Source organism: Brachionichthys hirsutus, chromosome 8 (assembly GCF_040956055.1).
Source record: "Brachionichthys hirsutus isolate HB-005 chromosome 8, CSIRO-AGI_Bhir_v1, whole genome shotgun sequence".
In the NCBI taxonomy this organism is placed as follows: Eukaryota; Metazoa; Chordata; class Actinopteri; order Lophiiformes; family Brachionichthyidae; genus Brachionichthys; species Brachionichthys hirsutus.
The window spans coordinates 9014794-9031178 of record NC_090904.1 but is presented as its reverse complement, the minus strand read 5'-3'; the positions used below and the strand labels follow the sequence as shown (position 1 = coordinate 9031178).

General features: G+C 48.6%; 1 protein-coding gene across 1 annotated transcript; it reads right to left on the bottom strand.

Annotated features, from left to right (window-relative positions):
- Positions 1–568: 568 nt before the first annotated feature.
- On the bottom strand, positions 569–11453 carry fam83c (family with sequence similarity 83 member C). The gene is made up of 5 exons (XM_068742583.1): positions 10918–11453; positions 7189–7356; positions 6096–6220; positions 2908–3135; positions 569–2830 (listed from the first exon to the last, which is right to left on the bottom strand). Exons 1-5 carry the CDS (start codon positions 11434–11436, stop codon positions 2035–2037), a joined length of 1836 nt encoding a protein of 611 aa, XP_068598684.1. The 5' UTR covers positions 11437–11453; the 3' UTR covers positions 569–2034.
- Positions 11454–16385: the final 4932 nt, after the last annotated feature.

Sequence of the window (16385 nt, the reverse complement as noted above, 5' to 3'; positions counted from 1 at the left end):
ACGCTAACGGACCGAGAGCCTGAAACTAAATCCAGATCAGATGGTTTAAACCTGTCCCAGGATGCCGAGGACAATGCAGCAGACTTCCTGTTGTACACAAACTTCAAGGACGCTTGCTGTCCATTGTCTCTCTCTCTCTCTCTCTCTCTCTCTCACACACACACACACACACCACAAAATAGCACCAGGGCCCGGAATAACACAGCATCCTGAAGAGAACAGTAGATTCTCAGGATGCTGCTGCAGGAAAGGCGGAGGCTGCATCCAACAGCATCCAACCAGGACTCCAACCGTCTGGCCTTCAGGCACTGCCGGGACAGAACGCGGTGACATCACAGCGTTCCCTCACCAAGAACCTCACGTTCTTCTCCACTTGTCATTTAAAGAACACTGGCGAAGGTGAACAGATCCCGTTGCCCGATGGCCTGAGGTGGATCCGGATCGAGGTTCGGATCCAGAAACAGTTCTCAGCCTTGGAGCAGCAGATTTTGTGAAAGACCGTCTGAACTCGGGACGCATGCATTGTAAACCAAATGAAGAATCAGCCATCGGGTTTCTCGTAAAGGGGAATTTTTACTCGACGTAAATATTTGCCAACCCAGAATGAAGGATTAACAACGAGCTGAACGAATCACCGTAGCCGGGACAAAACTGGACCGGACCGCTCTCAGCTCAGACCAGTTCGGTTTTATTAAATCCGGAAGAGTTCATCTTACAAATTATTAGACTTAAAATGAGGGTTCACATTTTCCAGTAAACGACGTAAAAATATAAACAAAAATCAGTGTTTGTTAGTTTTTTTTACAATATCCCAAAACCCTGACGGTGTTCCAGTATTCCCATCAGGCGAACCCAGACGGTGTAAACAGTTATATCAGAAGACCTGACTGGTGTCGATCGTTATTGCTCAGGTGACAACATGTGGACGGTTAGCTCTGCATCAGGAACAGTTCAGCACAAAAAGACCCAAAAGGAAAACAGGACAAAGGTTCAAACGGAATAACGAGGGGAAACGGAACGAGACTCGTTCTGGTTCCCGCTGACTCGGCCCTATCGCTACTGCTCGTGTGCAGACGAGGTCCGTCAGTCGACGAGGCGACTGCGAAGGCGCCTGTTTAAACCAGTCGCCATGCCAACGACTGACAGACCAGGAAAAATCAAAGCAACTGACTAAGTTTATCAGAGGAAAGATTGTTCACGACCATATAAGGAAGAATCCCACAATGAATATTCAGTTTGAACTGGAGCGCAAACTTTCACCAGAACCGGTCAGCGCCTGAAAGTCATGAACCGGAACCGGATCTGGATTCACACCTAATCTTTAGATTCGGATGAAACCCTCCAAAACATTTTTGCCAGGTGGCTTTTTAACTTTTCTATCAATCCCGACAAACAGTAAGAACGATAATCTCCTCAGAGAAAATCCAGATTAAAATGGATTGAAAATTGGTGGATTATAATCCGGACCGTAATCCAGACCAAGATTGGTACTGTTTTAAAATCGTTCAGGCTTGGCGGCGACAGAAGTCTGCCCTCTGACCCATTTGTTTTGTATTTTTTACTGCTGTAATGACATCACATCCCCTAGCAACACTGCCTCTCGGATGTCAGTCACCTGTTGCCATGGTTGCCACAAATATATCAGAAAACCAGTTTAATCCTGATTGACTGACGCTGCCTCACAAAAACGACAGAAGTAAAGAGTTAAAGAGTTAAATATTAATGTCAATAAAAAAGTCCGTCGACGATCCGCTTCCACGCAGTCCAGCTGCCCGATCGGGTCGCGCCGTCCGACCGGAACCTTACTGTAACCACGGCGACTCAGAAAAACGAAGCTCACAGATGTCACGAATGTTATCCCTTTCTCATTCCCGTCCTTCCTGCTCGCAGGAAAAAATATTTGGTTTCCAGATAAAGAGAGGAAACCCCCTGCGACGGCTCCGCCTCCTGACCCGGAAGACGAGGGGCCGCTCTCCGACCCGACCTGCGGACTCTGACGGATGCGAGCGCTCGGGCTGAGCCCGGGGTCGGGCTCTAGTTCGGGGTCTTGAGCTCGAAGCGGCTGTACACATGCTTGGACTTCATCTTGTTGTACTGGTTCACCAGGTCCAGCTTGCTGTGGCCCAGCGTCATTCGCTTCTGGTCGTGTCTGCTCATCACGGCGGTCGGAGAGGGCGGGGGCGGCGGGCTCTGCTGGCTCTCTGGCTCGGCTTGAGACAGGTCCGGCCCGCCCCAGGGCGACGCGGCGTGAGGGGACGGTGACCTCCGGTAGTTGTAGCCGTCCTTGTCTTTGCTGGAGGTGGGCAGGAAGAAGTCTGTGAACTTGTTGAGGAACTGGTTGGGGGGAGTCCTCTGCTTGGGGGCCAGTTTGCCCTCGTTGACCGGGGAGGGCGTCTGGGTTCGGGAGTGCATGTTGGGGGTGCCGGGCACGTGCACGCCGCTTGGGTACATGTTGGCTTTGTGGTCATACAACCCCAGCGCCTGGAACTTTGAGGAGGTGCCCGCCATGTTGGATCGGATGAGGTCCGTTGGGTTCGACTTGTTCCAGTCGATGCCGATCGACTGACCGTAGGGCGGCGGCGGCGGGCGGTCCAGAGCCGAGCTGTGATGGCTCCCTCCGTTAGCAGACACCCGTGACCCCGGCGCCGGGGTTGGTCCTCCTGCTCGCTCCCTCCTCTCTGGGCTGAGGGGAGAGGTGATGTCGGCTTCCTTCTTGTCGTGACCTTGACCGACCTTGTAGACCACGTTCGGGGTCATTCCGGGCGCCGCCTTCACGCTGGACACGCTGCTACTGGATTGGCTGCTGGAGTTGTCAGAAGACACCCTCTCCCTCTGTCTGCAGGAGGGGGAGGAGATTAGAACCTCATGAACTCTAATGTTAAGATTCTATACGGCCTCCCTCAGAACGGGCGGTACCTGTCAGAGACTAAATCCAGCCCCATGATGGGGGCGGGGGCCATCACGGCCTGGTAGGACGGGTAGTAGGGCACCCCCTCCTCCTCCGGGTTGAAGAAGTAGTCGATGATCTGCGAGTCGGCGTAGAGACAGCGGAACTCCCGGTCGAAGCTGTCGCTGATGCGTCCCGAGAAATGCATCACCATGTTGCTGTGCACCTGACCGGACAGCCAGGTGAAGCTGGAGGGGAGACAGACAGAGTGAGCCGTACGGCAGGCGAGACGGGACATCTAGCGGGAGGATCCGTTTCCGAGACACGACCGCGCCTGGATGAACACATCATTCCATCTATGGCAGCAACAACATCAAGCAGGTTATGGGTCTTTTTTAGCTTCTCCTCCAGCTGATTGGACGGCGGATCAGCCGTCCTGAATGAGTCACCGCCTCAGCAGGCAAAAGCAGAACAAGCCTGAAGACGTCCGACTGAGCAGCAGAAATGAAAACTGTTCACACCCAGCGCCAGGGAACGCAACGCGTTGGAATATTTACTGGAGTGCAGAAGTCATCCACGGTTTCAGACACACAAGCATCACTGACCATTGCAGCTCATAAATAGCATGTTGCTAGGGAAGTTCAGATGGTGTCCGAGGATGGTTATCTCATGGCTAAAACTAGAAATGCCAAGACAGGGAAAAAAGCCCACTAACGTTCCACTAGTTAATTAATTACACGATGATGTCATCAATGTGGGTTCAATGTTACATGACAGAGCATAGCACTAGCTACAGATGCTCTAACGTTAGCTGTACAAGTGCTATCATTAGCTGTAGCATTGGTTGCAGTTGCGTTAATGTTAGCTGCAGTGCTAGCTGGGGCTTCGACATGGGATTTGTCCTTATCCCCAAAAAATGTTGTCCTTTTAGCTAAATATCGTGTTTGTTCATGTTTTCCTCCCATCATGAACCACAAATCAATAATATTAGTGATTAGATCAGTAGTGAGTAGTGATCAATCACTCAGCTGTTTAACAGCCGGCTCCAGAGAGCATCTCCACTCACTTCCTGTTTGAAACTGTTAAGAAATAACTCAGTCAGGCTTCTTCTGCTAACGTTAATGATTACAAGACTCAACGCCTCTGAAGCTCATGTCCGAATATGCAAACTGATTATGAGGCTTAAACAAACAAATGTTTTGGCCCCGCCCAGAATGGACCCGAGCGTGGACTTGAGATTAAGTTTGAATAAAGTCTACGACGTTTATAGTCACAAAGAATTCTGGTCGCCTATCGTTTCCCTACGACGAGGCACTAAAGACGGCGCCTGCGTAGGAGGCGTGACCAAACAGGCTGTCGTTTGTTATTGATGAATTTAATCTTAATCCGATTCCATTTGCCTCACTGCAATCTATTTCTGTTATTATTATTATTGTCAGTCTTGTTATCATTGTTAATATTATTGCTATCATTGTTATTAATCTCGTAATAGAGTTATTATTATTGTTTACAGGCCTACAGTGGACTATCCTGTAATATTTATCAAATGTCAGATGAATAGATCAAAGATGATTATCGATCAGTCAACCAGTGACTATTCAGAGATAAGACAATCAGATGAAAGGAATCTGAATTACGCTCCAGTCGGGTGATGCCGCAACATTTGCTGAACTTGGCGGTTTCCATTGACCCCGCCCTTCATGCCGCCGTAAGCCGACCCGTCAGACACCTGTCGGTTTGCATGCCTGATGCACCCACTGAAAAAACACTTCACTGCAGACGTCCAACCAAAGCCGAGCGACATCTGAACAGTCAGAGAATAAACGACCCCATCAAGCCGGAGGCGTGGCCACATTACAAGGTCACTGCAGACAAAAACCACTGTAATGTGAAGCTAATGTTAGCATGTCTGCAGCCAGCAGAGACATTAATATTAGCATATCTTTAGCCAGCACTGACGCTAATGTTAGCACATCCACAGACTGACACTAATGTAAAGGTTTACATTTTTACAGGAGATTATTTTTAACCTTGAGAAACCAGTTTGGTAACTGTTAAAGTTACAGCTGTGCGACAACAGAGCTATAACGCCATGCAGGAACGCGTCCAAATCGCCCAGGAGAATATGTCTGAACCTGCGCGGTGAGGGTTGGAATGTTGGCTTCTGGATTTTACAGGGGAACAAATCCAGCACATCTGTTCTAGATCCAGACGCAGGGATTTGCCTTCAACGTGTTGAGATCATTTGGCAGATCCAGATCGGAGTCTGGACACGGCGAACTGTGTGGGATTGTTCAGCGCTGGCGGAGGTAGCCGCTCCCAATGGATCAATCGCATCATTTCCAATCCTTCCATCCAAAGTCTGCTTAAACTTAAAGGGACGGACGCAGCGAAGAACCAGTACCAAGAAGGAACGGGAAGTTGTCATGGAGACAATGACAATGAAACGTTACAGGTGATCCGTGATGGAGACGCTAATGATCTCCTTCTGCTGCTGAATCAATCAATAGCCGATCAAAAAGACGGTCTGATGATAACCAATCACTATGATCCATTTAGGTGCCAAAAGCAGGAATCCACCTCCACGTGCTTCAGAATCAGGTTCATTATTTTATTTACTGACTTATCAAGGAAATGATCGGGAATGAAGCATATTCTATTCCCATGGTAACCGACATCCATATCAGCTGCTCATCCTCGACCTTTTTGCAGAATTCAGAATTAAAACCAATCACAGGTCAAATGGGGCTGATGCTTTCATGAGGTCAAATCTGATTGGCTGAAGCACATCAGCTGACAGGACGTTTTGTTTTCCATCGACATGGCGACTGAAGACCGGCCCCTCCCATTCCGCCTCCAGCTCCCGTTGGATAAATATTTACAATAAGTTAAAGCACAGAAGTAGAAAAACGAGAGCGTTTCATTCTTTCCTTTCCGTCTCTTTTAGTCGATTTTGTTTCATTAATAAAAAGGTGTTTACGTTAACATCCAATCAACGGACGAGGCCGGCACCAAAGCCTCCTCGTTGGAGTTTAAATCGACCTCAAATTTGATTCGCTCGACCAGGGCGGAGCTCTAATGACAGGTATTACTCAGGTATTCTCATAACTGCTTTGAATACCAGCAACAACACAGCCCTTTATCTCAACTACACAGCAATCCCACATCAGTGTGTGTGTGTGTGTGTGTGTGTGCGTGTGTGTCTGACCTGTACGAGCCCGCGATGACCTCCTCACAATCGATTATCATGAACTTCTCCAGGACCTGACCGGTGAACTTCCTGCCACTCTTGGTGCAGTACGTGTCGCCGCACACGCTGCGAATTCGCATTTTCTGCACACAAACAAGTATACACATGTAGAATTAACTGTTGTCATCAAAGAGAGGAAAAAACGCAAACATTTCAACCAATGAGAGAACGCCTGGCATGATGCTGTGAAGCTGCTGATGCGAGGATTCGACACTCAATGAATGAGCACAGTGCTGTCTGCAGACGTGCTAACATTAGCCACAGCCACTTGGAGACGTGCCAATTTTACCTGCAGCTGCTTTCAGATGTGCTAATATTAGCTGTAGTAGCTTGAATATGTGCTAATGTCAGCTTCAGTTGCTTGCAGACGTGCTAATGTTAGCAGTGTAGGCTGCACTAACTTTACCTGTAGTTGCTTGCAGATGTGCTAATATTAGCTGTAGTAGCTTGAATATGTGCTAATGTTATCTGTAGTTCCTTGCAGATGTGCCAGAATTAGCCACAAGCACTTGAACTGTTTGTGGCGCTAACATTAGCTGTAGTTGCTTGCAAATGTACAGCCATTTCTCAGGCACCGTCATTTGGCCCACGTCATATTAGTTAGTATTCTTACTATAAGCGGTTGCGCTGCAGGTCATGCGTCGCTAACAGAGCGCTCTTCCTACTCTGCCTGATTTTCCTAATTATTCAACATGCAGGCAATATTCTGAGATTAAGATGAATTTCAATAAACCGCTTCTCTTATGCAACCATTCGGCTGCATTGCATGTTTATTTGCATGCCTTCAGTCAGCCTTGGGCGCGCTATTAAAATTAGCATGCAGAGATATCAAACCTGCTTGTGATGATGATGATCATCATCTCCTCTCTTTCACATAAGCTGCGGCCAAGAAAATGAATGTCTTGGCCGCAGTGCTGGAGCCATCCTGCCTTCAGCATCACAAAAATAAAAATACAGGATGACTTCAGTCTCCTGGAATTCTGTTGGTTGCTCAAAGGCACTTCGGCGTGGCGGCTTTGCAGCGGCTATCTCTGGCATCAGTGCGACTTACGCTCAGGTGCGAGTTCTGAATGTCCAGCGCTGAACACATGTCCGTGAAGTAGTCAAGGTTTTTCTCATCCAGCAGGATGTAGACCGGGACCCGGCGCTTATTGGACGCCTCCATGAGGTCACACAGCAGGTCCACGTCCGTGAACACGTCCATGACCACCGCTATCACCTGTAGCATCAGAACGCAAAGGAGACGCGAGCATGAAGTGTCATTAGCACAGCTGAAGCGTCACATCATTTAGAAAATCTGAATTTAAATGATTCTGCAAGAGGACAGACAAAGAGAGAAAAATACAACCTCATTATTGGAGGACACAAACTGACAACAAATAATGGGCAATCATTTTGATAATTCATTGTTTAATAATAATTTTTTTCTGGTTCCAGCCTCTTTAATCTGAAGATATGCAAATCTTTTCGGTACATTTCACACAATAATCAGGCAACAAAACAACACTTTAAAGTAAAAATAAAAAACCTGTAACTGTCCTTAAACTACATCGTCCAAAAATCTAAATGTGCTTTTGAAGGGAGGTCTTCATTTTTCTCGCTGCTATAAACTAACAAGCTAGAAAAAGGTGAGCTAACAGAGATTAGATTTATTAGGGAATAAATCCAGATCAGTTTGAGTTAAGTGGGTTAAACTCCAACTTCACATAACTGAAGATTTCTTACCCAATAAGTCAAAAATATCAGATCTAATATGTTCCCCGGCCGAACTAACCTGCTCCGGGTCCCGGAGCAACAGCTGTCAGATATTTATCCATTTAAAATCTGGATTTGGTAGGGAAAGCAGGATATTAATGTTATTCAAAAAAACACACAACCAAGAAGGTGTTTGTGTGTGACTGGAAACACACTCAGAGAGAGGAAAACCAGCAACACACACGGAACGCCGGAAAACACGTTCAGAAACGCACAAAGGATGAGCTGGTGCGTTCAGTGGACAAAGCTAAAGGAGCAAGAGGAGCAGGACAGTCCTGAAGGAGGAGGCATCAACGACCGCCTTGTGTTCAGACACTGTCCCCTTATCTGAGGACGCCAAGCAGGTCCTCCTGGAGGCCCCCCCCCCCCCGCCGGGAACGCTATTCAAAGACCTGACAGGAAACCAACAGGCCGGTGGGTGAAGTCCGGTTCTGGAACCAAACCAGAAGTCCCACCGTCTCCCAGTCGGTGCCGACGAGGACGGGCGAACCTCGTGGCGGGAGAGGGACGGCAGAAAGAGGAGCCACGGAGTCAGGCGTCGCCTCCTGGGCTCAATCCCAACGACAAGGACCCAGCGAGGGACGCGTGTGCATCGGGTACACATTTGATCTTCCAATCAGGCGAGTCCCGCAGGAGGTGCGAGACAGGAAGCCAGCGCCGGTTCTGTTCGGGTAAAGGTTCAAAGTTCTGCAGCCGACACGCGACGTGAACTTTGGATCAGAGCTGCAGCTCAGGCGGCAGTCGCATCACCGAGGGATGAACCACCTGATCCCAGAACAGCGGACTCCGGGACAACGAGGCGTCCCGGGACGTCCAGCAGGCCGGCGCTGTCTCTGATGTCTTAATGTGGTTAAAGCGTCCGCTACTAGCAGACAGTGACTCAGCGAGCATGCATATAAAACAGGTCTATTTGCGCTGACTCATGCAGAGTGCGCCGGACCGTCGGCCAACAACACAGCAGGAGTTTCTGTTTGCTGTCTGTGGTCAGCGGAGACATCGCGAGACGACGCGTCAACAGACGCTCCTCAAACCAAAGGGAAAGCCGGGAGGCTGGACCAGGCGGAACCCAACGATGGGCACGGTGGGGTCGGAGGTCGGGGCCTCTGTTTGGGTTTGGGTTGATGGACACGATGGGGTCAGAGGTCGGGGGCTCTGTTTGGGTTCAGGTCGATGGGGTCAGAGGTCGGGGCCTCTGTTTGGGTTCGGGTCGATGGACACGATGGGGTCAGAGGTCGGAGCCTCTGTTTTGGGTCGGGTTGATGGGGTCAGAGGTCGGGGCCTCTGTTTGGGTTCGGGTCGATGGGGTCAGAGGTCGGGGGCTCTGTTTGGGTTTGGGTCGATGGGGTCAGAGGTCGGGGCCTCTGTTTGGGTTCGGGTCGATGGGGTCAGAGGTCGGGGCCTCTGTTTGGGTTCGGGTCGATGGGGCCCAGAGGTCGGGGCCTCTGTTTGGGCTCAGGTCGATGGGGTCAGAGGTCGGGGCCTCTGTTTGGGTTCAGGTCGATGGAGGTCAGAGGTCGGGGCCTCTGTTTGGGTTCGGGTCGATGGGGGTCAGAGGTCGGGTCCTCTGAGACTCATTGGATAGATGAAAGAGACACCAGAGAGACGCGCCATCATAGAAAGGGTTAACGGCAGAAGCTACTGCTATTTGCTGTTAGCAAAGCAGACCCGTTTACCTCTAATCAATAAAAGTTTATCCCCCTCCTCGCGTGAACAGATCAAACTCCGGAGCCCAGAAAGGTTTTCTGGGACGAGTAATGAGAAGAGATGATTGTTTTACGAATAAAGAACGGATAGAAACAGATAGCGGAGGCCCGGAATGTTTCCAGAACCGTCGGAGGCAGAGGTCACAAGGTCAAAGCCAAAGGACGGCTGGAGCAGGAAGCACCAGGAGACGGACACACACCCTCCCGAGTCCAGCGGGCACTGAGGTTCAGCCCATTCCCCACAGAACCAGGAAAGAGGTTCCGGCAGATCAGAACCATCTGGATCAGACCCAGAAGGTTTGGGATGCTGTTCTGTGGAGCGGTGAACCCAAACTGGACCTTCATCTGGAGGAGGAAGATGATGCTGATGGACCCCCTCCCTGCATGAAGCGGGGCGGGGCTCGGCAATGTTCTCGGCGATGGGGGGGGGTTCCGGTACAGGTTCTGGTCTCCAGGTGGTTTCTGGTCGGTTGGAGCGAAGTCATGACCCGAGTGACAGATCGCCCTGAGGGTCAAACACGGCAGTGGGGTTGATCGGGCCTGATCGGGCCTGATCGGACCTGATCGGACCTGCTGCATCAGTCTGTCAGCAAACCCACGGAAACGAGCCGAGGGAGGAAGGAGGCTCCCGGAGGAGGAGGAGGAGTGGAAAACAGCAGGGAGGCGCCGGCATAGAAAACAAACCACCATCATTCAGCATCCAGAACCCCATAATCAATGATGATCAATGATGATCGATGATGATCGATGATGATCGATGATGATCGATGACCTCCTGTGTCAGACACCTTCAACTTTGTGGCTATTTTTAGATTTTAGTCTGATTTCCTCTTCTGCTTTTGTTTGTTCTCCTTTACCAGAATAAACAAACTAATCTGACGTTGTTTACGTCTGTTTATGCTTCTTATTCGTTTAAATGATTTAATTATTTCCATCGTTTGTCAACTTTATTTTTACGTTTTCCATTTATCATCTGTAAAAGCCGTTTTATTTGATAAAACGGAAATCAAATGAAATATCAAGATAAATATATCATTTTATTGATCAGCTATTTCCTTCTTTTATATAATAATTAATGCCTGAAAATAAAAACTCTCTCACCGAATAAGTATTAATTAAGCATTAACACCCATATTTACAATGAGATGAAATAAACACGGAGCTCAGACAATATTCAAGTATTGATTAACCGATTGATTGGTGTGTTTTTTTAAGGCCAATACTTTTACATTTAAAACGCTTTTGGTCTATTTCTCTAAAACCTCCTCTTTCTGTCAAATGAACTTTTTCACCAACAACGTAAAAACCACCGGATCCGTTACCTTCTTGGCTTTATTGATCAGGGACCGGATCAGGTCCTTCACGTTGTGGGACTTGTCCCTCTGGAAGTAGATCTGGGTCTCCGACGGTCCGTATCTCGACGGCGCGTCCGGCCAGCCGAGCTCCAGCATCGGCGGCTCCTCGTCGGACATCATCGGGAAGTAAGTCCCGGAGGTGAGCTCGGACACCACCGTGTCCCCGTCCCCGTCCCCGTCCCCGAAGTCCCGGTCGCCGGTGCCGTTGCTCTCGGAGCTGCGCGCCTTGGCTCCGTGCTGGGTGATGTAGCGGACCTCCAGCGGGGACAGGAAGGTGACCTCCCGCTCCTCGGACAGGACCCTGCGGTACTCCTTCTCGCCGTGCTCCAGCAGCGCGTCCGTGGCCAACCGGGCCGCCTCGTTGTGGCTCAGTTCCAGCGTGGATCCCTGCCGCCACGGGTTCTTCACCTCCTCCAGCCGGGAGGCGAGCTTCCCCAGCGGCTTCCTGCCGGACGAGGCCGGCCGCAGGGCCTCGGAGCTGATCATGGTGCCGGCAGAACCGGATTCGCTGCTTTCCCAAGCCGCCCGTCACCGAACACCGAACACCGACTACTTGCTCCCGTGGGTCATGCGGCACCAGCTCGCCACCGAGGCAGGGGGGGGGGGGGGGGGGGGCGTTTGTGTTGCAGATAATCCCAGATGCGTCCCGTCCCGGTTCCTGTCGGTCCCGGTCGCGTCACACGGTTCCGGGTCCCAGGAGGCGTCGCGGCGCAGCGGGGCTGCTCTTCTCTGCTTCGGTGCTTGTTTGCTGCTCACCTGTTGATACCTGTCCCGTCATTGGTCTCCAAAGTGAAGTGGCTCCTCCCTCCAGAGCTCGGTTGTCATGAAAACCGGTTCACAACAGATCACATGATGCAGAGAAATTTCAAAATAAAGTTTGAAACGAGTCTTATTGTGAAAGTATTCGTTCAACTTTTATTTATGATCCGTGCTTTATTCCCTACATTTTAATCTTGCTTGTAGATAAATTTGAAAGTACTTGTAGTTGAGTTCTCCTCGGAACATGATGAATAATTCTCTTTTATTCCTTCCTGTCATTGAACACAACCTGATTTGAGGAACCGTAACAGAAATATTTACGTTAGATAACCATAAAAAAAAAGGCGTAAAATGTGAGCATGAGTCCTTCTTCTCTGGCTGCAGGACGGTTTCAGGGACTCGTGTCTCGTGATGAGTGAAATAAAATCCTCCCTCTGGACCCCGGTCTCTGGGATACCGGGTTACATGCAGGTTCCAGTCCCCGCATGTCCCTCCCCGCTCACAGCAAACACACAGCTAACCCCGATCTAAAGTCATCTTCAGGTTGAACATTTCTTCATCTGGACCCATGGCGATTCGCTCATAGTTTATTCATTAGTCATTGGCGGGTTTTGACATGAATTCAACCAATCAGAGTTCATCATCATTCAACCAGGTGTCTACCTGAGGGACAGGTATGTGGCCCCTGGTGGAGCTTCTGCGGAGGAGGAAGGCTCCTCCTCATCCCTGTGTGATGCAGCTGATCACCGTCCTCAGATCGATCACATTGACCCTTGATCCCATTAAACTGACGAAAGGTTACTATAGTTCGTTGCTATTTCTGACAACCGACCACGAGGAGAGTCTGAAGTGTGAACGGATGGATTTTATATAGACACAAACTCATCCAATTTAGCGACTGGAAACTGTTTGGGAATTTGTTTTGCAGCTGCATGGAATGTCGGCTCTCAGAGAGCCATCGGAGGCGAGGGATTCCTCGCCGCCGCCTCTGTTCATCGGAATGCCCTGAGCGGTTTCTCTGTTCCCGGGAGTTCTGGGTCAACAGCCAGAGCTTGCCGGCAGGAGCCATGATGTCCTTAATTGATGCAAACATCCGTGAGGAGTTAATATTGACCCAGCAGGGCGAGGCTGAACACGGCCATGATGTATGACATCATCAAAATGAGTAAACACCGAAGCAGCGTGGAGACACTCACCGTAAAGAACGCTGTCATGTGACGTAAAGAAGTCTTTCAACTGGACCGACACAGAATCCAGTTCACTGCTGGACTGGAAGAGGTGGCACCAACCGAAGTCCTCAGAGGTCCGAACTTTAGTTCAGTAGGAAACACGATGCGTTGACTTGTTACGGTGTCGAGTTTGGACGAGGGTCAGACTAGGTGGTTCCTTTCTGAAATTGTTTATTGACATCCTCGGTGCAGTTAAAGGTAGCGGATCAGAACACATGTCTGTCCTGGAAAGATCCAGAGACACTGTCGCCGTCAAGACTGATAAGTCCTGAGTAAAGTCCAAGGTCAAAGTCCGGAATAAAGTACAGGATGGATCATTCCCAGGCCAGGGGTCAACCGCTGGCGCCCATTGGGTGTCCCAGCAGCTCTTCAGCCTCTTCCCAGCCCTCCTACAACTACAGCCCAGTAATCAAGACCGACAAGTCCAAATCACGTCTCAAGTCCAGTCCTCTGTCAGATTAGTCAAAGTACAAGACGACACTAATTAACTGTGTCCAAGTTAAGACCGATAAGTTCCAGTTCAAAATATTCCAGTCTCAAGTCAAGTGCAAAGTCTTAAACTTTGAAATTCAAGCTATGAAAAAGGCAAAAGTCTCTTCAGCAAATATAAGAAGAGAAACGTTCCTGTTTTCAGTGACTTCCTGTCTGATAGTAAAACCCGTTGCGTTTGTGGGACGCACCGTGAAACGTTTCTGTCCGGGCAGCGGACCAAAGACACAAACACTTTTAAATGAGCTTTGTAGTTAGTTTTTTGGAATACGCACTATTACTGTCAAGATCGTAAGAGAGTCAAACCAGTCGTTCTAGTTTTGAATGCTTTATGTCAACAAAGGAAATTCCCCTCAAGAAAGATCACATGTCAATCCGAGGCTGTTGACTTTTGAATGTTGAGCTCTTCTTCCGGTAAAGACCAACCTTCTAGTCATGGATTTTATTATCAGGTTGTAGAAGAAGTCCAGGCCAAGTCCCAAATAAGCCAACTGAACGGAAGTTCCACACAGAGATGTAGCCGAGCTCCAATTTAAAACAGACGAATCCCAAGTCAAATCAAGTAAATCCCAAATCCAGACTGTCAAGACCAATTCAAAACAACTCCAGAACCAAAAAGACTTACAAGTCCGGTCCCAAATCTTAAACTTTGAGGTTCAAGTCGCAATACAAACGTTTCCTTTGGAAGCTTTTGTTGTCATTTGAACGTGGATTTGAGTTTAAGGACTGGACCTGGATCGACCCTGAAGTCCATGTTGTGTTGTGGGACCAGAGATGTAGTAAAACTCTAATCGAACATTTCAGGTTTGCCAATTCAAGGTCTGATCCCTGTTGGACTATTCAAAGGACCTCACGTAAGTCTCCGGTTCCCTTAAAAGCGTCGTTGTCGACAAACTGTCCGAGCAGCAGGTCCCCTTCCAGCCCATCGCTTTATTCTGAAGGTTTAGGAACCAGTCAGAATTCATCTTGGTGCCAAGTAGTAAGAGTAGAAGCAGAATATAAATGAGCTTTAAATATTCTTTATTTATTGCTTCTCTTAAAGTAAAGTTTGAATATTCAGTTTTTATCAGAACTGAACCCGCGAGCTGAAAACATTTAGAGATACTCTACTACTCTATTTACCGACACGATCCTGAAGTAACAGAAAATTAGCTTCAGTACAGGATGTAAAAGCTAAAACTAGTCCCGCCCCTTCTTCTATTACCGCCTGGAGGCACTAAACTTCCTGTTGTACAAGTATCAGACCAAGTCCCAAGTCAGAAATGGCAAATGTCGACTATGTGCCGTTTCAAGCCTCAGATCCAGTCCCGCATTCAGACCAACAATCCCCAAGGAAGTCTCTGGTCAGGCCTTAGGTCAAGCCCCAAAGTCAAAATACACAATCTCAAGTCAAGGCTGACAAGTCAAGTCTCGAACCAAGAGGATCGAGTCCTCGATATTTCATATGCTCTCTTCACCAAATGTAAAAAATAGAAACTACATTTCCCATTAATCCCAGTCTTCCCTTTGTTGCGTGACATCACAATCTGTCCTGAACTCTGATTGGTTTGCCGTCATCCTATTCCCTGCTACACTTGTCAGGTGTCATTTTCATACGCTGCTCAAAGTGGTTTAAATAAAGATGAGAGAAAATGTAAACCAGTGACTCGCTGGTTTCAGCCACGCATCTCAACCAGTGCGGTTTCCACGATGACAGGTGACTCCTGTGACTCAGACCAGGTGAGTCCCCCAAAGCAGCTGACTCACCTCACCATACACCTGTAAACAGGAAAGCATGCCTTATAGGGAGAGCAGTGGAGTCAGCGGGGGCAGGGCCCTTTGTTTGTTTGTTTGTTTGTTTGTTTGTTCCAGCGGCTTTAGATGTTGTTGTTGTGGAACGACTCTCTGGTTGAAGATGAGTCGATGTGATCCTGAGCTGATCCGGGTACAGGTGTGGATTCTGTGGATTCTGGATTGCTGCTTCACCTTCTTTGTATTTATCAGAACTGAACTCGTGTCTGGATTCTTTTTGCGTTTTTACAAGTCGACATCCTTTCATTTAAATACAAACAGAAACGCAGGAACATTCTAACAAGTTTCCAGGAAGGATCGATTTAAATCTACGTCAAGTTTTTGTGTGCTGATCTTAAATAAACACATTTTACAAACTGAGAAAGAATATTGGAGCCAATCAGACGTCTCGGTTCATTTTTCTACAGTCTTATTGGATCAAAACCAAATTTGGCAACTATTCTAGTCATGAATAGTTGCCAAATTTGATTTAATATTAGACTGAGTCATGAATGGAGCCGATTAAGAGCAAACAATAAGGACGTTTATTTGTTTTAAGATGAATTATAAAGTTAAAATTACAAAGATTAAATGAGCACGGGACGTATTTGTGAGCAAATCAACCTGAGCTCCAACCTGCCGAGAGATAAGCTGATTGGAGAAAACGATTATGAGACGCACACCCTTATGGTCCACAGACCCCCCCGTACAGATATGTAACAGACCCCCCCCCCCCATTCAATGACAGCAATAACAACAGCGGAGGGGTTCAGGTCACATTCAGGCTCTGTTGCCTGTGACATCACGTGTATGCAGGATAAGCCCCTCCTCCTGCCTCGGAGGCCGCATTTCAGCTTTGAGTGTAAAAACGCGAAGCGTTCTCAAACCTGTTTGGGATTTCCTTCTTGGATCGGTCCATGATGAGTCCCGCCTACACGCGGGTAGAAGTGAATTCACCCCAGGTGATCAGTTGCGAAAGTAAAAAATGCCAACTCATGAAATGGGGTGAGGCCGGCGAAGGGAATGTGCACACGCACACACACACACACACATACACACACACACACATGCACTGTAACTCGACTCTGCGTCTACATTGTGTCCTGCTCCAGTTAATGTTTGGAGACAATGGGAAAGTAACTTTTGACTTGTGTGTGTGTGTGTGTGTGTGTGTGTGTGTGCGTGTGT